The sequence below is a fragment of the Bubalus kerabau genome, chromosome 2, assembly GCF_029407905.1.
Source record: "Bubalus kerabau isolate K-KA32 ecotype Philippines breed swamp buffalo chromosome 2, PCC_UOA_SB_1v2, whole genome shotgun sequence".
Lineage (NCBI taxonomy): Eukaryota > Metazoa > Chordata > Mammalia > Artiodactyla > Bovidae > Bubalus > Bubalus kerabau.
In genome coordinates, this window is record NC_073625.1 from 105,008,738 (window position 1) to 105,035,376 (window position 26,639).

General features: G+C 40.3%; 1 protein-coding gene across 9 annotated transcripts in view; it reads right to left on the reverse strand.

The window, feature by feature from the left end:
- Positions 1-26,639, reverse strand: part of CCDC191 (coiled-coil domain containing 191) — a 101,733-nt gene that overhangs the window by 5,292 nt on the left and 69,802 nt on the right. For 8 of the 9 annotated variants that reach the window (XM_055568223.1, XM_055568222.1, XM_055568221.1 and 5 more), the window contains 3 exons: positions 13,868-14,011; positions 9,162-9,314; positions 8,502-8,647 (listed from right to left, as the gene is read on the reverse strand). In XM_055568223.1, the coding sequence (XP_055424198.1) occupies positions 8,502-8,647; positions 9,162-9,314; positions 13,868-14,011 (443 nt within the window). Of the gene's footprint in view, positions 1-8,501; positions 8,648-9,161; positions 9,315-13,867; positions 14,012-17,704; positions 17,768-26,639 lie in introns of those variants that run through there. The other variant, XM_055568228.1, reaches the window with a different exon arrangement.

The window sequence follows — 26,639 nt, forward strand, 5'->3', positions numbered from 1 at the left end:
AGAGTGAGCATCCTTGTCTTGTTCCTGAATTTAGTGGGAAGGTTTTCATTTTTTCAGCACTGAGTATTATGTTGGCTGTAGATTTGTTGTAAATGACCTTTATTATGTTGAGAAATGTTCCCTCTGTACCCACTTTGGTGAAAGTTTTATCATGAATGGATGTTGAATTTTGTTATATATATTTTTCTGCATCTATTGAGATGATCATGTGGTTTTTGTCTTTCCTTTTGTTAATGTAGTGTATCACACTGATTTGTATATGCTAAACCATTCTTGTGGTCCTGGAATGAAGCCAGCTTGTAAATTCTGTCTGAGTACTGCTACCCAACTTTGTTGTTTCTGTTTGCTCCCCTTATTTTCAGTCTGTCTTTTGCCCTAAAGTGAGTCTCTTTTTAGGCAGCATAATGCAGGTTTTTGTTTTTTAAATCCAGTCTGCACTCTGTTTTTTTCATTAAAGCATTTTGTCCATCAGCGTTCAAAGTAATTATTGATCGGTATATACTCATTGCCATTTTTAATCTTTGTTTTCCAGTTTTTTTAGTTCTTGTTTTTCTTTTTTGTGGTTTAATGATTTTCTTTTATAATATGCTTTCCTTTCTTGTTTCTGTGAATCTATTGTGTTTTTTGTTTGTGGTTATCATGGAGTTAAATTATGTTGACCGACCCAGAAATATATCTACTTGTTTTAAACTAATAGTCATTTAAATTTAAACACATTCTAAAAGATCTATATTTTTATACTCTCCCCACCCATGTTTTGTGATTTTTATGTCTTACTTTACATCTTCATGTTTATCCTTTTATTGTTTATTGTAGTTATAATCTCTTTAAAAATTTTTTCATTGTTTTTTAATCTATGTACTGGCTTATTTCAGTTCAGTCGCTCAGTTGTGTCCAACTCTTTGCGACCCCATGAATCGCAGCACGCCAGGCCTCCCTGTCCATCACCAACTCCCAGAGTCCACACAAACCCATGTCCATTGAGTTGGTGATGCCATCCAACCATCTCATCCTCTGTCATCCCCTTCTCCTCCTGCCCTCAATCTTTCCCAGCATCAAGGTCTTTCCAACGAGTCAGCACTTCGCATCAGGTGGCCAAAGTATTGGAGTTTCAGCTTCAACATCAGTCCTTCCAATAAACACCCAGGACTGATCTCCTTTAGGATGGACTGGTTGGATCTCCTTGCAGTCCAAGAGACTCTCCAAGACCACAGTTCAAAAGCATCAATTCTCCGGAGCTCAGCTTTCTTTATAGTCCAACTCTCACATCCATACATGACCACTGGAAAAACCATAGCCTTGACCAGATGGACCTTTGTTGGCAAAGTAATGTCTCTGCTTTTTAATATGCTGTCTAGGTTGGTCATAACTTTCCTTCCAAGGAGTAAGCATCTTTTAATTTCATGGCTGCAGTCACCATCTGCAGTGATTTTGGAGCCCAGAAAAATAAAGTCAGCCACTGTTTCCACTGTTTCCCCATCTATTTGCCATGAAGTGATGAGACTGGATGTCATGATCTTAGTTTTCTGAATGTTGAGGTTTAAGCCAACTTTTTCACTCTCCTCTTTCACTTTCATCAAGAGGCTCTTTAGTTCTTCTTCACTTTCTGCCATAAGGGTGGTGTTATCTGCATGAGGTTATTGATATTTCTCCTGGCAATCTTGATTCCAGCTTGTGCTCCCTCCAGCCCAGTGTTTCTCATGATGTACTCTGCATATAAGTTAAATAAGCAGGGTGACAATATACAGCCTTGATGTACTCCTTTTCCTATTTGGAACCAGTCTGTTGTTCCATGTCCAGTTCTAACTGTTGCTTCCTGACCTGCATACAGGTTTCTCAAGAGGCAGGTCAGGTGGTCTGGTATGCCCATCTCTTCAAGAATTTTCCACAGTTTATTGTGATCCACACAGTCAAAGGCTTTGGCATAGTCAATAAAGCAGAAATACATGTTTTTCAGGAACTCTCTTGCTTTTTCCATGATCCAGCAGATATTGGCAATTTGATCTCTGGTTCCTCTGTCTTTTCTAAAACCAGCTTGAACATCTGGAAGTTCATGGTTCACGTATTGCTGAAGCCTGGCTTGGAGAATTTTGAGCATTACTTTACTAGTGTGTGAGATGAGTGCAATTGTGCGGTAGTTTGAGCATTCTTTGGCATTTCCTTTCTTTGGGATTGGAATGAAAAGTGACCTTTTCCAGTCCTGTGGCCACTGCTGAGTTTTCCAAATTTGCTGGCATATTAAGTGCAGCACTTTCATAGTGTCATCTTTCAGGATTTGAAATAGCTCTCCTGGAATTCCATCACCTCCACTAGCTTTGTTCATAGTGATGCTTCCGAAGGCCCACTTGACTTCACATTCCAGGATGTCTGGCTCTAGGTGAGTGATCACACCATCGTGATTATCTTGGTAGTGAAGATCTTTTTTGTACAGTTCTTCTGTGTATTCTTGCCACCTCTTCTTAATATCTTCTGCTTCTGTTAGGTCCATACCATTTCTGTCCTTTATTGAGCCCATCTTTGCATGAAATGTTCCCTTGGTGTCTCTAATTTTCTTGAAGAGATCTCTAGTCTTTCCCATTCTATTGTTTTCCTCTATTTCTTTGCACTGATCGCTGAGGAAGGCTTTCTCTCTCCTTGCTGTTCTTTGGAACTCTGCATTCAAATGGGTATATCTTTCCTTTTCTCCTTTGCTTTTTGCTTCCTGTCTTTTCACAGCTATTTGTAAGGCCTCCTCAGACAGCCATTTTTCTTTTTTGCATTTCTTTTTCTTGGGGATGGTCCTGGTTTATTTGAATGATCTTCAATCCTTAACTATATGTTTCATCTTCCTGTTGGGAATTTTCCTTTTCTGTGAATTCTTCTTTCCATGTAGAGAAGACCTTTCAACATTTCTTTTAGGTTAGGTTTGGTATTGCTGAATTCTTTTAGTGTTTGCTTGTCTGAGAAATTCTTCTCTCTTCTTCTGTTCTAAATGTTAATCTTGCTGGGCAGAGTATCCTAGTTTGCAGGTCTTTCTCTTTCCGAACTTTGAATATATCATGCCACTTTCTTCTGGCCTGCAGTTTCTGCAGAGAAATCAGCTGATAGCTTTATGGTTTTTTTTTTTTTTTTAAATAACTGTTTTTCTCTTGCTGCCTTTAGAATCCTAAGCTCTGCCATTTTAATTATGATATGTCGGTGTGGGTCTCTTTGGGTTTATTCCGTTTGGGACCTTTTGTGCTTCCTGTACCTGAATATCTTTTTCCTTGTTTAGATTTGGGAAGTTTTCAGCCATCATTTCTTCAAATACATTTTTGACCCCTTTCTCTTTCCACTTTCTGAAATGCCTGTTATATGTAGGTTGGCACATTTTATATTATCCCATAGATCTCATATGTTTTGTTCATCTTTTTTTCATTTGTGTTTGCTATTATGATTGGGTGATTTCCATTGTTCTATCTTCCAGATAACCTATTCTGCTATCCATTGCTTCCAGATTGCTTTTTATCTTGGAAACGGAATTATCTATCTTTGATTGGTTGAATTTTTTTTTTTTTCATTTCTAGTTCCTTATAGTTCTGTGTTTATACTGGTAATCTTTCTTAATTTAGTTAGCATTTTTATTATTATCAATACCTTTCTGAACTCAAGGTCTGGTAGAGTGGTGAGCTCTGTTTTATTATTTGTTCTTTTAGGGGACTTCTCATGCTCTTTTAATTGGGAGTAGTTCCTCTTCCTTTTCACTTAAATTTTCTGTCTCCATGTATTTAGTTATCCACTGTGGTCTTGAAGGAGTATTTCTGTGTGAGAGATGCCTGTGTAGACTGTGTGTCCAGTGTTTTTGGGGAGATAACAGGTTTTGATATGAAAGCAGCCGTGTCTGTCCTCAGGGTGTGACAGCCATTGTCACCTTGATGGAGGTGCAGGGGGAGGACTGACTTTCTGCTCTGTGCAGTCACTAGCCTGTCAGGTTACCAGTCGCCGGAGTAGAAGCCCTGAGGCTCAGGTTCCATTCTCCTTGAGTGCATGCCCTGCCCCAGAGGAGGGGAGTGCTGGAGTAAGCGGGGCTCATGCACTTACAGGGCACTGATGCACCACCTAAGCAGGCGACCTGGGCCTCACTCAGATGCAGGCCAAGGTCTCTTTCCCCACTGTGTCTGTCCCAGATCTAGTGCAAGCTGTAGTGTGGAGTGGGTGGGGCCGGTGCATCTGCTAGGCTGGAGCTGAGGGTCAGGGCACTGTGGCTGCAGGAATTGAGGTATCTGGGCTGCTTCTGTGGCAGCCTTCTCCCAGGACCTGTCTGCCCCAGACCCAATGCTAAGGTGTGGTGTGGAGTGGGTGGGAGTTGGGGTGCTCTGGGAGAGGGACCCTGGTGTGCTCCTGTGGCATCGCTGGAGTGCGCTCTGACAGTGGTCGCCACCACCCTACTTGGATCACATCCCCCTGGGCTGTCTCTAGATGAGCCTCCTCCCTGGGCCTGGTTGACCCCCATGCAGTGCAGGGGTGTTCACCCCATTTGGATTAGTGAGTCTGGCAAGGCAGCAGCTACCAATGCAAGGCTCTCTCTGCCCTGGTTGTTGGCAAGCCAACTTACGTGCACTCCTTGTGAATAGAGTTAGGCTTCTCCAGCCCTTCTATTTGTTCCAGTGATTCTCTCAGCAGCCAAAGGGGCTTGTCTCCTCTGCACAGAACCCCAGGACTGGCATGCCCAGCTACAGCTCAGCCTACTCACTCCCTAGGGCAAGGGTCTGCCCATAGGGACCTTCTCTTCCTTTCAGATCTGCCCCCAGGGGCCCAGGTCCTGACCCCAGTGCCTTTTTCCTGTACTGCCCTGTTAAGTGGAGATCTTTTTTGGAACTTTGGTTGTACAGAGTTCTTCTGATGGTTTCTATTAGTGTTCTGTGAGAACTGTTCCATGTGTAGACATATTTTTGATGTGCTTGTGGGGAGAAGTGAGTTCTATGTCCTCCTACTCTGCCATCTTGATCCATCCTGAACTGAATTTTTATCAGGCAAAGAAAAGGCTTTCCTAGAAGAGGGCATGTCTTGAGTAAAGGCAGAGGCAAGAATAGCTAAGTTTATATTTTCATAAGTAGTGGCATAGATGGGACTTATTCTGGCTTCTTGACCCTCTACTAATGAAGCCCCCCTAGAATGCATTTCAGCCCCCATTAATTTTATGGCTGATAGTTGATGTTTCTGATAATGCTGATTTTTTTTTTTTTTTGGTGGAGGTATTACTGTTCAGTTAAAAATGGCTTCAAGGAGTGGAGTGCTTCATTTTATTTCTTCTTTCATCCATCTAGCATCCATTTCGATCACTGATAGCTTCCTCTACTCAGCTCCATGACCCCCACTACCAGACCTTGACCCTATCTCCCACTCTCACCTGCTTTTCACACCTTTTTTCTGGCAACACTCCCATTTTCTGACTTCTGCATTTTAGCTACTACTGTTCTATCCTAACAACTCTGCCTCTTGGGGGAATTTTCTGCCTACATTTGTCTTTCTTCCTCTGAACTCCTAAAGCATATGGTCACATTCACTTATTTTGTGCTTATTATAGTCTTACCTACCTACCCATCTATATCTGTCTACATCTACCTACCTTCCTACATCCATTCACGTGAAGTCCTTGACAAACTTTCACAAACTCCTTGACAATTTGTGTGAAGTTGTATGTAATGTGCATATATGCATTTTTTAGAGAGCAGGCCTGTGACTTTCATTACTGCCTCACAGGGGCCTTTGATTCCAAAGTGGTAAAGAACTACAGTATCAAGGCAATACCAGAAAAATAAGGAGTACTAGCTCAGCTGAGAAGAACTGGCCAAGTGCATAGCCAAGCTCTAAACACAGAGCTACACAAAAACTACTGATAATGAGAAACTCACGTCTGGAGACATCTCTTAGTCCTGCCATGTATAAAATATCAGATTTGTTAACATTATAAATCTATCCAATTACAAATTATATATACCTAGAAGTGATTTAGATATGTAGAATTAAACCTCATGGTCTTATTAGGAATCATCTTTCTCAGGAGTACTGAGATTTTTCATCCACAGCTTTTCTGTACAATATTCTTTCATTCAAATAAAGTTAAATTAAGAACTCAATATCAATTTTTAAGTGTTAAAAGTTCCTTTTAAAAGATCTGTGACTAAATGTTAGTGTCACTCCAGCAATAAAACATCCATTCATGTACCAAAAATCTATCATGCAACCATGTACTAGGCTTTGTCATGCTGAGGATACAGCTGCAAGCAAGATGTGATGGGGACTGACAGATGATAAACATGTAAACAGTAAATGACAATTTCAGGGTCTTCAGTGCTGTGAAGAAAATAGGGCCGGTTACTGGAGAGAAACGAATGCAGGCAGTTGGCGTGCTTTTGAGAGGAAGCCCGATTGGTGAGGAGCTCTGGGGCATGCGAGAGCTGTGATGCAGGTTGAGTGTTTGTCCAAGGAACGCTGAGGGAGGCTAGTGGGGCTGGACCGCGTGAACAAGGTGTGGAGCAGGAAGAGATGAAGTCCCTGCAGTACTTTTACACTGAGTAGATGCTGGCTGAGACTCTTGTTGACTGCATGGATTCACGCACTGATTTTTTTACCTTACACTCCGAGTAGGACCACTATCTCACTACTGTATTTTAGTTTACAAATGAGATTGAATTAGAAAAGTGGGGAAGAAGACTGACTTAGCAAGAAGAGAATGATTTAGAGTCAGAAATCCTCAAACCTGATTTGGAGTCCAGGCTCCACCATCTGTTATTCGGGGAATTCACCGACCAAGTGTAACTTCAGTTTCTTTACCTGAAAATGCAACTCCTGACATACCACGACCCCCTCCGAAGCCTACACTCATCAGGTGAGACGGTGTGTGTGAAAGCCCTCTCACTGCCCCCATGCTGCATCAGGCAGCTGCCTCAGTCAATCTCTCAGTCTGTTTTTGGCAGCTGAGAAACAGAAAACACAGATTTGGACAAAAAGGGTATTTAATAATAAGGTACTAACAACAACAACAACAACAAAACAGCTATTATTTTGGGTCAGCAGCGCACTGACGGCATTAACTGAGCTCCTTTGTTACCTTGTTTAGTCCTCACAACAGCCCCTAAGATGGTCTGCAGTTATCCTCATTTTATAAAAAGAGGAACAGGGAGGTTCAAATGTGAGCATTTATTCAGAGGCAGGCCCTCTGAATACCTTCATTCATTGCCTATTTATTTTAGACAAAATTAGAATCAACTTGCTTATGTTTTCCCAGCCCACAGGTTTTAGTACTTATAAATTAAACAAGGTTTTGCTGGAGGTGGGCACCCCACTGGCAACACGATAGAAACACATTAAAAAAAAAAGATACACACACACCACATACACACAAATGAAAGCAAAGCAACCAAAAATGAATCGATAGAGAAAAGGGACATACACCTTCACAACAGTCTTCACACCTCAGAACCTGAGGGTGAAACTCCACATTAACTGTAAGAAATGACATTAAATCACCAAGAAAGGACAAATCATTTGCTTACTTTCCAAGGGAAGTACCTAATGAAGTTTAGAATATTTTTATCCAAAATGCTTAAGACTTAGAAAACAAATAATGTACTTAGTAGTAGTGTTAGTTGCTCAGCCGTGCGACCCCATGGACTGTAACCCCCTAGGCTCCTCTGTCCGTGGGGTTCTCCAGGCAAGAATTCCGGGGTGGGTAGCCATTTCCTGCTCCAGGGGATCTTCCTGACCCAGGGGTCAAACCCAGGTCTCCTGCACTGCAGGCAGATTCTTTACCATCTGAGTTACAGGGAAGCCCTGGTGTACTTATATGGAATAGTTTATTCCCCAAAGACACTGAATTAAATAAGTCATCACTGTATTATAAATATTAACAGGACATATGATTCTACTTATATAAAACTCCAAGTCTTGAAGACTTCATACTTAGGAGGTAAAAATAAAGAAGTGCAAGGATGTGTTTATCATAAAGGTCAGGAGAGTAGTTTACCTCTGTGAGGAGACAGTGGGACCTGTGATGAGGGAGGGGCCGCGGGGGCTTCTGGGGTCCACAGTGTCCTACCCCTCAACCTCAGGGGCGGTGGCGGTGGCGACAGGAGCGTCATCCCCTTTATGGTGCTCATTCAGCTTGCTGGTATGAGTTAAGCACTTTTCTATATTTGCGTTATATTTCACAATAAAGAATATTTGTAAAAACAAAAGGTAAAACTATATGACAAAGAACACAGTACCTCTGCTTCTGTGCCTTTGCATGTATATCACATTTCACACTATTTGCTGACCCATCCTGTGAGATGGGAGGCAGGCATCATCTTCCCCCTCCTCTTCATTTTAAAGAGGGGGACCCTGGAGTTCCAGGGGGTTACTCTCGTCTTCACCCACAGAGTCAGGGGGCGAGCTGGGGCTGCTCACCCTGCTGGGCATTTCTGAGTGGTCAGCTCTTCTAGCCTCTGCCCCGGGCAATTGTGAAATTGTGAGTGAATTTTCAGAGATGAAAACCTCACCTGTCACTGTGTTCCACCGCAATCTGGTGCTTGTTCTGAGAATCGACCCTGGCCTCCCTGACCATGTCACGCCAGGCCCTGAAAATCTTCTTCTGAAGAAAATGTATGCACAGTTTTCTTACTTCTTCGTCTAGATCAATCAGGTGCTGGGGATGAAGACGGGGGGAAAGTGAGGCATATAATATCACAGACAAAAAATTCGAGCAAATACTACAAAAGAGAAAGAATCAAAACAAACGAAGGACACGGGAGGTATAAGGAGGCTACGGCAGCCAAGGCCATATCCTCTGTCATGGATTAAAGAGATAATGGAAGCAGAGGGGCAGAAACCCTTCTAAGACCGAGGGGGCAGGTTTCTAGTAAAATCACTTGAGCAATTATGGGACAAGAAACAGATTAGTATAAAAACAAAAGCTGATGTAGTGACACCTTACAGTTTATATGGATACTCTGTGTGTGAAAAGAAATGTGCTTAAGGTTTTATACTAACAAAAAACTGATTTGACATTTTCAAATTCATTTCAAAGCAGTGGATTGAATTGCCTCTTCTATATTGTTCTTAAAAAAAACATAATGACTGTTGACATCTGGAGTACACCTACTTTTCTAGCATAGTGTTGGACAGAGACATGCATTTACAACTCTTCCTTGTGGCCTTACCTGTAGCCAGCTCCGGATAACTCTCCTAAGCAATATTTGTGAATAAAATTGATCAGCCTGGGCCATCTTCTTAGCCAGGCTTTCCTGACTCCACTGGAACCAGGTCAGCAGGCATTTCCTCTGTAGGGTCAAAGAGTGATGCTCTTTGGCCACCTGGACAATGTTTTAAATGAGAAAAGGGAATTATCTCTTATATCCTAAATCATTTAAGGAAATACACATCACCTTGGCAAGTGATGCTGTAAACCCCATGTAGGCAGTTACTCTCTTAAGGACATTCATTTATGTCCTAAAAACTTTGACTGTGTTATATGGGGATTTTAGATTCACAGAATGCATAGCCTTTCAATGCTGACTCTCTGAAGACCACAATGACTGGGTGGTTATTAAGGAAATGGAATAAACAACCTCCAAAACCATTAGGTCACTTGCATTGAGTTTTGAAGTGGGTGGCTGGCAACACTCTGTTTTGATCTCCAGGAGCTTGGGCAGCAACTGCATAACAAACCTCTCTTTATTATGTACTTAACTACTGTCTAATTGAGGAAGTGCCAATACTTTCAATTTGTTTTGTAGAACGAGCTGTCACCAGCATTGAAATTTAGACATTATCAGTAAACCACAGAATCATTTGATAGAAAAATAACATGATGTAAAATTTAATGTCTTACCAACTTAAAAGGCTCAGAGTATCATTCTATCAAAATAAACATACAACTCTGACTTTATAGATTTTAAAAAGTAACTGTTCCATTCTTGAAATGGAAAAAGCCTTTCTCTCTTAGTCCTCTCCAGAAAAATGGGCATGTTTTCTAAGCCTCGTCTCACCACTGAGCAATGTGAATGTGACTGACCTGAATGAGTCCCTTGGCAGTCACACATACTGGCCAGTCACACACACTCCCAGGAGGTCTCTGTGGCACCTGGGAGCCAAAAGGCAAGAGGAGCCAGAAACACACTGCCTCCTACCCTCCCTTAGAGGAAAACACAAGAGAACCAGGGAGGAAAAGATAGTCAGAAGATGCCTTTAAAATTCTAAAAGTGGTTATTGGAACAAATGGAATATGGTACATGTGAGTTGTAGGGAAAATGCTAAATAACTCTTCTGAAAACAACACAAAAATGCAGTATAAAGAAGCCAGTAACTGTTTAACTAGACCCTCTTTCATTCTTAATTTTTTCTATCCTTTCCTGGAAGTCAGCTCTGATGGATGAAGCAGCTACTGCTTCCTCTTACTATTCTCCAGCACTGGTACTTTTTTTTTTTTTTTTTTTTTAACTTTCAGCTGGTGGTTGGTATCTACGTATCCCTCTGATTCCCACCCAGCACAGAAGACATGCCTGAACCGGGCAGGATTTTTGGAGGAAGGGGTTGCTGAGTTCCCTCCTAGCTTTGTGACCAATGTGCTATGTGACCTTAAGCAAGTGAGTTTTCCTTTCTGAGGCTCAGTTTCTTTACAAGTTGAAAGAGACGGGAGAGGATTACTAGTATTCTAACATTCTATTATCCTATGTGGTAGGCTGAACAGTGGCTCTCAGGATGGCCACAGGCTAATCCCTGGAACTTGCAGATATGTTACCTTACAAGGTAAAAGGGATTTTGCAGATGTGATTAAGTGAAGGATTTTAAGATGGGGAGATGGTCCTGGGTTATGTGGTAGAGCTCTAAATGTAATCACAAGAGTTCTTGTAAGAGGAATGCAGGAGGAACAGCATCAATATGAGATGTGACATCAAAGTAAGGGATCAAGAGAGAACCGAGGAAATGGCTATGGGCAATGAAATGCAGGCAGCCAGTAGTAGCTGAAAACAGCCAGGAGACAAGATTCTCTCCCAGAACCTCCAGGAGGAACTTGTCCCTACTGACACTTTGACTTCAGCCCAGGAAGTCTGATTTTGGACTTATGACTTAAGCAGAAATTTAAGATAATAAAATTTGTGTTTTAAGACACTGTTAGTGGTAATTTGTTACAACAGTATAGGTAACACACTTGTTGTTCAATACAGACTAGAGAGGTGGTTCTCAAAATGTGCTGCTAAGACTACTTGGATCAGAATCTACTGGGCTACTTTTTTTTTTTTTTTCTTTTAAAAAATGTTTTTGGCCATGGCACGTGGGATCATAGTTCCTTGACTAGGGATTGAACCCATGTCCCTTGCACTGGAAGGTGGTGACCACTGGGTCACCAGGGAAGGTCCTGGACTACTTTTAAAAAATGCATTTTCCCTGACACACCACACCCACCGCCCTGGCCAACAACCCAGAGCTACTGAGAACACCTGGGGGTGGAAACAGGAACATGCATTTTTACAAGCTTTCCAGATGGTTTTATGAATAGGAAAGTTTGGAAATGCTGGATTCATATCTGTGTTTTCCTGGTTTTATTTTAATTAGGTTTTTCTATATTTAAAGCCTATGCTGTCATTTTGAACTCAAACTCTGGTTTCTTTTTACATTCTTATAAATAAATTTTTAAAAACTTAATTTGGGGGTCTTCCTTGGTGGTCCAGTGGCTGACTTCAAACTCCCAATGCAAGAGGCATGGGTTCCATCCCTGGTCAGGGAACTAGATTGCGCATGCCTCAACTAAAGATCCTGCATGCCACAACAAGGACCTTGCACGGGCAGCGAAGACCCCTTGCAGTACTGCAGCTACAACCTGGTGCAACCAAATAAATACGTTAAAAAATTTGGTTATTCACCCATAGATTATTTTCTTTGTAAATTTTATACCTTTGATTTTATTCAGTTAAAAACAGGGTCCAAAAAAGAAGAGCTGATAAGAATATAAGAGTGAGTTATTATACTCCCTGTCTGCTTTTTGTGTCTTTCAGTTCAGTCGCTCAGTCGTGTCTGACTCTTTGCGACCCCATGAATTGCAGCATGCCAGGCCTCCCTGTCTATCACCAACTCCCGGAGTTCACTCAGACTCACGTCCATCGAGCCAGTGATGCCATCCAGCCATCTCATCCTCTGTCGTCCCCTTCTCCTCCTGTCCCCAATCCCTCCCAGCATCAGAGTCCCTTCCAGTGAGTCAACTCTTTGCATGAGGTGGCCAGATAAAACTAGGAGCACACAAATGGATAGCAAACTATTTGATATGAATAATCTTTGTGGTAGTATATTACAGGAAGCAAACTTCCATTCAAATTTCATTTCCACACTTGTTTACTAAGTAGATTAAAGGCTGGCCCTCCCATATCATTATCAGGAAAATAATGTGGCTCAGCTGGAAAAGAATCCGCCTGCAACGTGGGAGACCTGGGTTCGATCCCGGAGTTGGGAAGATCCCCTGGAGAAGGGAAAGGCTACCTGCTCCAGTATTCTGGCCTGGAGAATTCCATGGACTGTATAGCCCATGGGGTCGTAAAGAGTCAGACATGACTGAGTGACTTTTCACTTTGGGGCACAGATGGGGCAAAGCCTCCAATAGGAGGGCTCTTCGTGCCCTCAGGCCTGACCACCATAAATTGGCCTTCTTAGCTGGTTTGGGATACTCAGTAGTTCCAGAACACTAAGAGGCAGAGGACAAAAAATCGCAGACAGAAAAACAGTATGGAGGGCATTTAGAAAAGATAAAAAGGAAAGAAAGTGTGAAAATAGAAGAGAACAAAGAGAATGAAGGGTGAACAGATTGGCTAGGGGAGGAAAAAGAGTAACCTGAGTCACATTCACAAAGGTATAACCTTCAAGGATTCTTATGATGTAGAGCATTATTGTTCATCTTTAATCCTAGTTTTCACAACCAAAATATTAGCCTTACTTTTCAATATTCACTTGGTCAAATGTATAAACAACAGTGGTCATAACTAGTATGTATTACTGACCTTATTATGAAATAGAATTCTACGGATAACATTTTATCTATTTTGAGCTTTTGATTATTTAGTTAAATGCTCTGTTCTGTGCACTGGATAAATTTGAATTTCAGTGGTATTTGATTTATGGTAGAATGGATTACTATTCCTGATAATAGGACTAAACACCACAGCTTGCTTGTGATTTCATCCTGTCTCCCAATAGAGTAGATAGAGCCCCTTTCTCCCCTCAGTGACCCTGAGTTTGGCCCTATGACTTCCCGTGGCCAGTGGAATGTTAGTGGACATGATACAAGCCCAGGTTTCATAGGCATTTACATGATTGGGTTTGGCTTTTGTACCTAAGACATTTGCCAGGTGAAAGCTTCCCCTGAAAAACAGGTGAAGCCAGTAAGAGAGGCTGTGGAGAGACCTGAACTCAACCTAAACTTTCTCACAAACATATGAGTAGGAAATGAATACTTGGATTGTAAGCCACAGAATTTTAGGGCTGTATGTTAGGCAGCTTTATTGCAGTAGAAATCTGATTAGTATACCTTATGGTAATGATTTTTCCTTTATTACATAGCTAGCTATACACTGCTGTTTTAGCTACACACACTGCTAAAATTGAGAGAGGCCTCTATCCATCCTGCTTTGGAGGTCTCTAATAAAAAATGAACTCTAGTTTTTTCTAATCTATTCAGTTACAGAAGTCTTTACCTACCTTGGAAGACCAAATTCAAACTGTTATCTGAAACAAATAAATATCCACACTCAATTCATTTATCTTTCTGACTTTTAAATCTCCAAACAACCTCCAAGGCCTAATTGGGTGTTTATTTGAAAGTCCCACCTGCTGGTTTAGGTCGAGTTGGGGGGAGGTGGGTAAGAGTGTGACACTATACCTGGAGGTTTTGCATGCTTTGCATTTTTAGCCTCTTCCAAGGCTCCAGACCTTTCTTTCTTAGCAATACCCTTTCATAGTGTTCTTTGGCTATTGCTTCCAGCTGCTGGTTCCTCTTAATTCTCTTCTGCTTCTCTAGTTCTTTCTGGAAGAAAATAAAAAAGTAAAAATGCCATGGAGGAACCAAAATGGTGAGACAGGAGGCTACTAAACTTCCTTCCTCCCTTGGATGCATTGAATGTATAGCTACACATGGAGCAGTTCCCTCTGAAAGAAATCCAGAAACTAGCTGTGTGACTTTTCCACATCAAGCAAATGAGAAAATACCCACACTGATACATCAAAAATACTGACAGGAAAGACTGAGGCACAGTCTCACCATAAACTCCATCCCTGGCTCAGTGCCATATAATTGGGAGAGATGGCACTGAACCATCCCAATCCACAGGGATTCCTCAGTGTCTCCACGAGAAATGAAGGGTTTGGACGGTACTCTAGCATCCCGATTTTAAAGATAACCATTCTAGCAAGGGGTGGGCACCCCCAAACACCTAGCTCTGAAAGCCAATAAGGCTTGTGTCCATGAGACATACAAGACTGTAGCAAACAAAGAAACAGGTCTTAATGGATGTGAGGTACTCACTGTGGCTATGCTCCTACGATCAGTTCTGAGAAATCAGGCAAAAAAGTCCATCACCCAGTCTTTGCCTGAAAGGAATGTGACTGAATATTTTACAAGCTGCTGCTTGAGGGTTCAGATTCTAATTTAGCTTGCATCTAGGAGCTGGCTGAGATCCTTCCTAAAGGCTGACAGAGCCTTTAGGGACTTCCTCTGCTTTCTCCCTCTGGCTCATTCCAAAGGTAAAACCAGATTGCTAGCATTTCTCTGAAGGGAGCTAATATACATGTTGGCTTATACACGTTTTAGACGCTAACTTCAGTGATTGTCACCTGAGAGGGATGGGCCTCTGGGCTTTGATAGCCAATGGAACTTAGAATCACCAAGTCCCATAGGACTATGGCAAACAGATCAGATCAGATCAGCCACTCAGTCGTGTCCAACTCTTTGCGACCCTGTGAATCACAGCACGCCAGGCCTCCCTGTCCATCACCAACTCCCGGAGCTCACTCAGACTCACGTCCATCGAGTCAGTGATGCCATCCAGCCATCTCATCCTCTGTCGTCCCCTTCTCCTCCTGCCCCCAATCCCTCCCAGCATCAGAGTCTTTTCCAATGAGTCAACTCTTCACATGAGGTGGCCAAAGTACTGGAGTTTCAGCTTTAGCATCATTCCTTCCAAAGAAATCCCAGGGCTGATCTCCTTCAGAATGGACTGGTTGTATCTCCTTGCAGTCCAAGGGACTCTCAAGAGTCTTCTCCAACACCACAGTTCAAAAGCATCAATTCTTTGGCGTTCAGCCTTCTTCACAGTCCAACTCTCACATCCATACATGACCACAGGAAAAACCATAGCCTTGACTAGATGGACCTTTGTTGGCAAAGTAATGTCTCTGCTTTTGAATATGCTATCTAGGTTGGTCATAACTTTCCTTCCAAGGAGTAAGCGTCTTTTAATTTCATGGCTGCAGTCACCATCTGTAGTGATTTTGGAGCCCAGAAAAATAAAGTCTGACACTGTTTCCACTGTTTCCCCATCTATTTCCCATGAAGTGGTGGGACCGGATGCCATGATCTTCGTTTTCTGAATGCTGAGCTTTAAGCCAACTTTTTCACTCTCCTCTTTCATTTTCATCAAGAGGCTTTTGAGTTCTTCTTCACTTTCTGCCACAACAGTGGTGTCATCTGCATATCTGAGGTTATTGATATTTCTCCTGGCAATCTTGATTCCAGCTTATGTTTCTTCCAGTGCAGCATTTCTCATGATGTACTCTGCATATAAGTTAAATAAGCAGGGTGACAATATACAGCCTTGACGTACTCCTTTTCCTATTTGGAACCAGTCTGTTGTTCCATGTCCAGTTCTAACTGTTGCTTCCTGACCTGCATACAAATTTCTCAAGAGGCAGATCAGGTGGTCTGGTATTCCCATCTCTTTCAGAATTTTCCACAGTTTATTGTGATCCACACAGTCAAAGGCTTTGGCATAGTCAATAAAGCAGAAATAGATGTTTTTCTGGAACTCTCTTGCTTTTCCATGATCCAGTGGATATTGGCAATTTGATCTCTGGTTCCTCTGCCTCTTCTAAAACCAGCTTGAACATCAGGAAGTTCACGGTACACATATTGCTGAAGCCTGGCTTGGAGAATTTTAAGCATTACTTTACTAGCGTGTGAGATGAGTGCAATTGTGCGGTAGTTTGAGCAGTCTTTGGCATTGCTTTTCTTTGGGATTGGAATGAAAAGTGACCTTTTCCAGTCCTGTGGCCACTGCTGAGTCTTCCAAATTTGCTGGCATATTGAGTGCAGCACTTTCACAGCATCATCTTTCAGGATTTGGAATAGCTCAACTGGAATCCCATCATGTCCACTAGCTTTTAAATAGGCACAGAAGGACTCCAGCCCCATTGCCTTGGCCACCCAGCCCTATAGCTCTATACCTGGGCTCAGTGAAAGGGAGCAGAAAAACACACATCTCCTACTTTCTCCCTGGAAGGGGCTTAACTATATACATTATATATATACACTATATATGTATACTTAACTACATAAATATATATATATATACACACACACTCAGCAGAGGTGCTGCTTGAGGGTACAGCTTCTAATCAGTGTGCATCAAGGTACTGACTGAGAGCCTTTCTTTGGGGACACTGATAGGTCTGGACACATACTCAAACAGACGGAGCTACTGAAGACAAAGACAAAGGTTTGAGAGACAACCAGGAATCTGGGCCAGGCTGACTGATGAGTTCATCTTCTTGAGACCACTCTGTCAAGACTAGGAGAGGTGACTTTAATGTACAGAAACCAACACCAAGAGTCAAGAAAAATAAAGAAAAAGAGAACTATGTTCCAAACAAAAGAGCAAGATAAACTTCCAGAAACCAATCTTTATGAAATGGAGATAAGTGATTTACCCAGTAGTGAAGTCACTCAGTCATGTCCAACTCTTTGCGACCCCATGGACTGTTGCCTACGAGGCTCCTCCATCCATAGGATTTTCCAGGCAAGAATACTGGAATGGGTTGCCATTTCCTTCTCTAGGAGATCTTCCCAACCCAGGGATTGAACCCAGGTCTCCTGCATTGTAGGCAGACACTTTACCGTCTGAACCATCAGGGAAGTCCAACTTACCCAATAGTGTTTTCAAAATAATGGTGATAAGGATGCTAACTGATGTCAGGAGAGCAATGCACAAAGTGAGAACTTCAACAGAGAGAGAAAATATAAAAAAGTACCAAACATAAATCACACAGCTGAAGAATACAATAATCAAACTGAAAAATTCAACAAAGGGGTTCAACAGCAGACTAGAAAACTGAAGGAAAAAAGATTCAGCCAGCTTACAGACAGAACAATGGAATACATCCAATCAGAGAAACAAAAAGAAAAAATAATGAGAAAAAGTGAAAATAACTTAAGGGACTAATGGGATATCATCAAAGGGAGAATATATATATCTTATAGGCATCCCAGAAAAAGAAAAGAGAACAAAGCTTATTCAGAGAAATACTGGCTGAAAACTTCCCTAACCTTGAGAAAGAAACAGATATCCAGGTTCAGGAAGCCCAAAAAGTATCAAATAAGATGAATCTAAAGAGACGCGCACAAAGACACTTTAAATTGTCAAAAATTAAAGACAAAGAATCTTAAAAACAATAGAGAAAAGTAACCTTTATACAAAGCCATTCCGTATACACTGATAGTACAAAACTATCAGTGGATTTTTCAGCAGAAACCTTGCAGGCCAGAGAAGTGGGATGTTATATTCAAGTCCTGAAAGAAAAAACTGCCAATTAAGAATATTCTACCCAGGAACAGTGTTCTCTAATCAGTAATATGAAAATATATTAAAGTATAAACTTACTAATAAAGGTAAATATATTGCTGAATGCAGAATACTCAGTATTGTAATGGTGACTCACTTAAAGCTGTAGTACAAGACAGAAGTATTAAAAACAACTAAATAATTTGATACACAATATAAAAAGATGTAAATTGTGACAGTAACACAAATAGGGTGGCAGAAGTGTAAAAATACAGTTTTTGTATGCATTCAAAGTCATCAGCTTAAAGACTTATGACTACAAAATGTTTTATATAAGCCTTATGGTAACCACAAAGCATAAACTTACAGTAAATATACAAAATATAAATCATAGCACAATACATATAATCAAAAGAACTCGAGAGGAAGAAAGGAAAAAAGAAATTACAAAACAGCTAGAAAGTAATTAAAATGGCAAAATAGCAAGCCAACACCTATTAATAATTACTTTAAATGTACATAGATTAAATCCTCATTCAAAAAACACAGATTAGTTGAATGGATAAAAAGATAGGACCTGACTACATGCTTTCAATGAGAGGCTCACTCCAGCTTTAAGGACACACATAGACTGAAAGTGATGGGATGGAGAAGACATTCTATGCAAACAGGTAGTTTGGATTGGAAGGAGAGCAGGGGTAGCTATATTTATATCAGACAATATAGACATTAAGCCTATATAAAACTACAACAAGAGACATTAGATCATGATAAGTCAATCAAGAGGATGTAACAATTTAAATGACTTATGCACTCAACATTGGAGCACCTAAATATATATAAAGCAAATATTAACATTTTGAAGTGAGAAATAGGCAGAAATACAATAATAGTAGTGGATTTTGAGAAGCCACTTCCAACAATGGACAGATCATCCAAACACAAAATCAACAAGGACATACTGGACTTAAATAACAAGTTAGATCAGATGGAATTAATAGACATAACAGAACATTTTATCCACTGGCAGCAGAATACATATTTTTCTGAAGAGTACATGGGACATTCTTCAGGATGGATCATATGTTAGGCCATAAAACAAGTCTTAATAAATTTTAAAAGACTGAAATCATATCAAGCATATTTTCCAACTTCAAAGTTATAAAATTGGAAATCAATATAAGAGGAAAACTGGAAAATTCACAAATATGTGGAGATTAAACAACATGATTCTGAACAACCAAGGGTCATAAAAGAAATCAAAAGGAAAAATAATAAAGAATCTGATAAAATGAAAATGGAAACACAACATACCTGAACTTATGGGATGCAGCAAAAGCAGTTCTACTAGATAAGTTTAAAGTCTTACATTAAGAAAAAAGATCTCAAATAAACAACCTGACTATACACCTCAAGGAACCAGAAGAACAAGCTAAGCCCAAACTTAGTAGTAGGAAGGAAATAAAGATTAAAACAGAAATAAATGAAATAGAGACTAGAAAGATGATTAAAAAGATCACAGATGCTAAGAACTGTTTTAAAAAAAACAAAGAAAACCCCCCAGACAAACCATTAGCTAGACTAAGGGGAAAAAAGACAAAGTCAGAAATAAAAGACATTACTACAGAAAACTGAGAAATACTAAGAATCATTAAAAGCTACTATAAACAATTAAATGCCAACAAGTTGGATAACATAAGAAGAAATGGATAGATTCCTAGAAACATGCAACCTACTATGACTGAATCATGAATTAGAAAACTGAACAGACTAATTACTGGTAAAGAGACTGAATCAGTAATCAAAATCTTGGATTTGACACCAAAACCAAAGGCAACAAAAGCCAAAATAAATAAGCAGGATTACATCAAACTAAAAAGCTCTGTACAGGAAGGGAAACCAACAACACAATGAAAATACAACCTATGGAATGGGGGAAAATATTTGCAACCACATACCCAGTAAAGGGTTAATATCCAAAATATACAAGGAACTCATATAACTCAAAAGCAAAAAAACACAACAAAAAACTCATTTGAAAAAATGGGTAAAGGATCTGAACAGACTATTTTCCAAAGAAGACACATACAAGTGGCCAACAGGTATGTGAAAAAGTGCTCAATATCACTAATCATCAGGGGTATACAAATCAAAACCACAATAAGCTATCACCTCACACTTGTTAGGATGACAATTAACAAAAAGACAAGGGATAACAAATGCTAATGAGGATGTGGAAAAAGGGAACCGTTGTACACTGTAGAAGAATGTAAACTGGTACAGCCACTAAGGAAAACAGTATGGAGGTTCCTCAATAAATTACAAATGAACTACCATATTACCCAGCAATCTTACTTCTGAGTATATATCCAATAGGAAATAAAATCACTATCTCAAAGATATATGTGCCAGTTCAGTTCAGTCACGTCTGACTCTTTGCAACCAACCCCATGAACTGCAGCACGCCAGGCCTCCCTGTCCATCACCAACTCCTGGAGTCCACCCAAACCCATGTCCATCGAGTTGATGATGCCATCCAACCATCTCATCCTGTCATCCCCTTCTCCTCCTGCCCTCAATCTTTCCCAGCATCAGGGTCTTTTCCGATGAGTCAGCTCTTCACATCAGGTGGCCAAAGTATTGGAGTTTCAGCTACAACATCAGTCCTTCCAATAAACACCCATGACTAATCTTTAGGATGGACTGGTTGGATCTTGCAGTCCAAGGGACTCTCAAGAGTCTTCTCCAACACCACAGTTCAAAAGCATCAATTCTTCGGTGCTCAGCTTTCTTTACAGTCCAACTCTCACATCCATACATGACCACTGGAAAAACCATAGCCTTGACTAGATGGACCTTTGCTGGCAAAGTAATGTTTCTCCTTTTTAATATGCTGTCTAGGTTGGTCATAAGTTTCCTTCCAAGGAGTAAGCGTCTTTTAATTTCATGGCTGTAATCACCATCTGCAGTGATTTTGGAGCCCCCAAAAATAAAATCAGCCACTGTTTCCAAATCTATCTGCCATGAAGTGATGGGACCGGATGCCATGATCTTAGTTTTCTGAATGTTGAGGTTTAAGCCAACTTTTTCAGTCTCCTCTTTCACTTTCATCAAGAGGCTCTTTAGTTCTTCTTCACTTTCTGCCATAAGGGTGGTGTCATCTGCATATCTGAGGTTATTGATATTTCTCCTGGCAATCGTGATTCCAGCTTGTGCTTCCTCCAGCCCAGCATTTCTCATGATGTACTCTGCATATAAGTTAAATAAACAGGGTGACAATATACAACCTTGACGTACTCCTTTTCCTATTTGGAACCAGTCTGTTGTTCCATGTCCAGTTCTAACTGTTGCTTTCTGACCTGCATACAGGTTTCTCAAGAGGCAGGTCAGGTGGTCTGGCATTCCCATCTCTTTCAGAATTTTCCACAGCTTATTATGATCCACACAGTCAAAGGCTTTGACATAGTCAATAAAGCAGAAATAGATGCTTTTCGGGAACTCTCTTGCTTTTTCGATGATCCAGTGGATGTTGGCAACTTGATCTCTGGTTCCTCTGCCTTTTCTAAAACCAGCTTGAACATCAGGAAGTTCACGGTTCACATATTGCTGAAGCCTGGCTTGGAGAATTTTAAGCATTACTTTACTAGTGTGTGAGATGAGTGCAATTGTGCAGTAGTTTGAGCATTCTTTGGCATTGCCTTTCTTTGGGATTGGAATGAAAAGTGACCTTTTCCAGTCCTGTGGCCACTGCTGAGTTTTCCATATTTGCTGAAATATTGAGTGCAGCACTTTTACAGCATCATCTTTCAGGATTTGAAATGGCTCAACTGGAATGCCATGAGCTCCACTAGCTTTGTTCGTAGTGATGCTTCCTAAGGCTCACTTGACTTCACATTCCAGGATGTCGGGCTCTAGTTGAGTGATCGCACCATCGTGATTATCTGGGTCGTGAAGTTCTTTTTTGTACAGTTCTTCTGTGTATTCTGCCACCTCTTCTTAATATCTTCTGCTTCTGTTAGGTCCCTACCATTTCTGTCCTTTATTGAGCCCATCTTTGCATGAAATAGTCCCTTGGTATCTCTGATTTTCTTGAAGAGATCTCTAGTCTTTCCCACTCTATTGCTTTCCTCTATTTCTTTGCATTGATCGCTGAGGACGGCTTTCTTATCTCTCCTTGCTATTCTTTGGAACTCTGCATTCAAATGGGTATATCTTTCCTTTTCTCCTTTGCTTTTCGCTTCCCGTCTTTTCACAGCTATTTTTAAGACCTCCTCAGACAGCCACTTTGCTTTTTTGCATTTCTTTTTCTTGGGGATGGTCTTGATTCCTGTCTCCTGTACAGTGTCACAAACCTCCATCCGTAGTTCATCAGGCACTCTATCAGATCTAGTCCCTTAAATCTATTTCTCACTTCCACTGATATATGTGTACTCCTGTATTTATTGACACATTATTCACAATAGCCAAGGAATGGAAACAAAGTAGGTATCCACTGCCATATGAATGCATAAAAAAATTTTACTATTGATTCTCAGAATGGAATATTACTCAGTCTTAAAAAAGAAGGAAATACTATCATTATTGACAATATGGATAAATCCTGAGGGCATTATGCCCAGTAAAATAAGCAAGACTGAGACAAACACTGAGTGGTATCACTTATGTGTGGAACCTTAAAAAAAAAAGAAAAACAAGTTGAACTTACAGAAACAGAGAGAGAAATGCCAGTGCCTTCTGAGGTGGAAGAAATAGGCAAGGCCCAGAAAAAGGGTACAAATTTTCAGTTACAAGATGAATAAGGTCTGAGAACCAAACGTGTAACAAGGTAACTACAGTTGATAATATTCTCACAATTTTGAAATTTACTAAGGGAGAAGAATGTAGTTTTCTTACACACACATGCACAATAAATATGTAAAGTGATGGACATAGTAATTAACCCAGTGGGAATCCCATATTGTATGTACATTTTAAGTATCTTACAATTTTGTCAATTATACCTCAATAAAACTGAACAAAAAGTAAAGATGCAATGACCTGAAAACTCATGAATTTCAACAAATCACTAATTACTTTAATTTGAATATGTAACCACTAAATAGCATGTTAATCATGATAACAGAACTCAGGAGCATTAAAAAAAAAAAAGGAAGCCACTCTGCCAAGAAGGGGAGAAAAAGTTCCTCATGAGTCCTACAGGAATCAGAGCTATGCATATCCTTTGAATTATTTCGGATTGTTCACAGAAATGATTTACATCTCACCAAGTTACTAGAAAGTAAAATATTCATTCAGTTAGGAGAGAAATCAGTATTTTCCCCTTATTATTATGGAAAACAGCAATATAGCCCCTTCATTTAGATCATGGGGTAGAAATTTATATATGAATAACTTCAAAGATACTCCATTAAAAATACAGTGGCTGCTGTTATGAAAGACACAGAAGTAAAAGCAAAGACTTCACACTGTCTTCACAGTAGTTGTCAGTTTCGGCAGTAAAAATTAAAAAAAAAACCATAATTTAAGCTTCTTTTGTCTTCATTTCCTACAATTTCACTTCAAGAAAACGGTTGTAGTGAATTGGCTGATTCTGATAAACTATTTAATAGTCTTAAGTCTTCTATGAGGGGAAAAAAAAGAGAAGGCACTGGAACATTTCTAATATGGGAGGGATATTTGCTCTGATCTTCCAAGCCAAACTTCCTGTATCTGTACACATTCCTCACCGAAAAGGAAATGTCCATATTCTCTAAAGGATTAAACCAAAATTACCTTCGTAATCTTTATTACAGACATTTTATATATTGAACTGAATGGACAGAAACAAAAATTATTTATAAGAATCTTCTTATGACTAACAAGGGCTTCCCTTATAGCTCAGCTGGTAAAGAATCTGCCTGCAATGCAGGAGACTTGGGTTTGATTCCTAGGTGGGGAAGATCCTCTGGAGAAGGAAACGGCAACCCACTCCAGTATTCTTGCCTGGAGAATCCCATGGACAGAGGAGCCTGTTGGGCTACAGTCCATGGGGTCGCAAGAATCAAACATGACTTAGTGACTAAAGCACCACTGAGACCAACAAGAGAGAGCCAAGAGTTAAGTGGGGAGGAAAACAAAAGGTGGCCGTTTTCACATTCACTGAAATGTCCAAGGCAGCAGTTGCAAATTGCAGACAGGTATCTAACATAGACAGTGAGCCTCTGGAGAAGCCCTTGGGCTTGGCCAATCCTATGCACATGCACACGTAAGTTATCTTCAGTTATAATACAACCCTATGGCTGGTGTTGTAGGCTCTTAAGCAAAGCCATTTTCAGATGGTTTGTGGGGGGAAATGGCCTATTTAATTTATTAACATTTTTATTGGAGTATTGTTGATTTACAATGTTGTGTTAGTTTCAGATGTACAGCAAAGTGAATCAATTATACATATATTCACTCTTTTTAAGCTTCTCTTCCCATACAGGCCATTACAGAGTATTGAGTAAAGTTCTCTGGGCTATACAGCAGGTTCTTATTAGTTACCTATTTTATATTATAGTAGTGTGTATATGTCAATCCCAATCTCCTAGCTTATCTCTTTCCCCAAATTCCTAATTTGTTTATCACACTCACCTTTCCTCTTTGGTAATAAGTTTGTTTTCTATACCTGTAACTCTATTTCTATTTTGTAGATAAGTCCATTTGTACCCTTTTCTTAGATTCCACATATAAGCGATATCATATAATATTTATCTTTCTGTGTCTAACTTACTTTACTCAATATGACAAACTCTAGGTCCATCTGTGTTGCTATAAAAGCCATTATTTTGTTCTCTCTCTTTTTTTACGACTGAGTTATATTCCACACCATATATGTGCCACATCTTGTTTATCTAGTTCTCTGTTGATGGACATTTCAGTTGCTTCCATGTCCTGATTATTGTAAATAGTGCTACAATGAACACTGGGCTGTATGTATCTTTTCCAACTAGGATTTTCAACTTTTCTGGATAAATGCCCAGGAGTGGGATTGCTGGATCATACAGTAGCTCTATTTTTGGTTTTGTTTTTTTTTAAGGAACTTCCACACTGTTCTCCATAGTGACTGCACCAATTTACATTCCCACCAACATTGCAGGAGGGTTCCCTTTTCTCCACACTGTCTCCAGCATTTATTGTTTGTAGATTTTTAAAAAATTCTACTTTTCCATGGAAAAGTAGAAAAACGTTTAATAAACCAGAGATCTTCTTGAGACAAAATTCTGTTTTCATATATAGCAATTTAGATGTGTATTTCCTGCCTTGATTAAGGATTCCTCAATACAGTTGATTATATTTTACTATTATTACTATATTTTCCATTTACTTGTATATAAAATGTCCATAATGCCTGCATCTAAGATTTACTGGGAGGATAACATGAAATCAAAGCTTCTGCCTTGAGATGACACTTATATTGGGGTGATCTATGCACCTAAAGTTTTACAGAGCATACTTCACTCAGGCTAAAAAGGGACACAAAAGCAGGGTATCTTTCTGATTTAAATTACTCAACAAACAACATGAAACAAATGACTCATTTGAATATATATATATGGGAAAATCCCCTGGAGGAGGGCATGGCAACCCACTCTAATGTTCTTGCCTGGAGAATCCTATGGACAGAGGAGCCTGGTGGCTTATAGTCCACAGGATTGCAAAGAGTCAGGCACAATTGTGCGCATGCTCGCATACACACACACACACACACACACACAAATGAAAAGTGAGTGTTAGTTGCTCAGTCATTTCCAACTCTCTGTGAAGCCATGGACTGTACCCTACCAGGGTCCTCTGTCCATGGAATTCTCCAGGCATGAATACTGGAGTGGGTTGCCATTCCCTTCTCCAGAGGATCTTCTTGACCCAGGGATCAAACCTGGGTTTCCCACATAAGCAAGCAGATTCATTACTGTCTGAACCACCAAGGAAGCACATGTGTGTGTGTGTGTGTGTGTGTGTGTGTGTGTGTGTGTGTGTGTGTGTGTATTTCCATCACTACTGCTTTGAAAGAAAGACAAGGAATTACAGCAAGATTAAGAAGAATAACAGAGTGCCTGATGAACTTTTGACACCATTCTCACACCTTGCCTTCTATCCTTTATAAGTCACCCTTTCATTGCACTCTGGAAGTATTCCCACTTAGGCCCTCCTGTAATTTATGGTCTTTGCTCTCTTGTATCATGATTTTTTCTCTCACTACTAGACCATTCCCATAAATATGCAAATATGTGCTGGTACTGCCCACCTTTTAACAAAATAACACAAAAAAGACCAATCACCAACAGAAAAAAAAAGTTCTTCTTTGACCCCATGTGACCCCTACTGTATGCATGGTCTCTATTGCCTCACCACCTATTCTCTCCTCAACTTCCTGAAATGGGGCTCCCTTCCCAGCAGTCCACTAAAAGCATTCTTGTCTGTCATGAACAGTCTCCATGTTGCCAAATAAAAGTTTGTCTGTTCTCTTTTTCACTGCAGCCAGCAACATTTAGCCCAGTTAACCACCATCACTTCCTTCTAGAAATACTTGTTTTCTCTCAGCTTTTCAATAAGCAATTCTCTTGTTACTCTTTCTACCTCACTAGCTCATCCTCTGAGTAGTTATTCATATACTCTCAGACATGGTCCTGGATTTTTGCATTTCTTCTCTCTCCACATAATATCCCAAGTTGATTTCATTCACATCCAGAGCATTAAAACACTGACATGTTTTTGATGGCCAGATTCCTGACTATAATCTTGATATCCAAGCTCACATATTCAACTGCCTATATAATGTTTTCATTTCGATGTCTAATAGGTGTCTCACCTTTAACCTGCCCCTTGTGGACCTTGGGGCTTCCTGGTGGCTCAGATGGT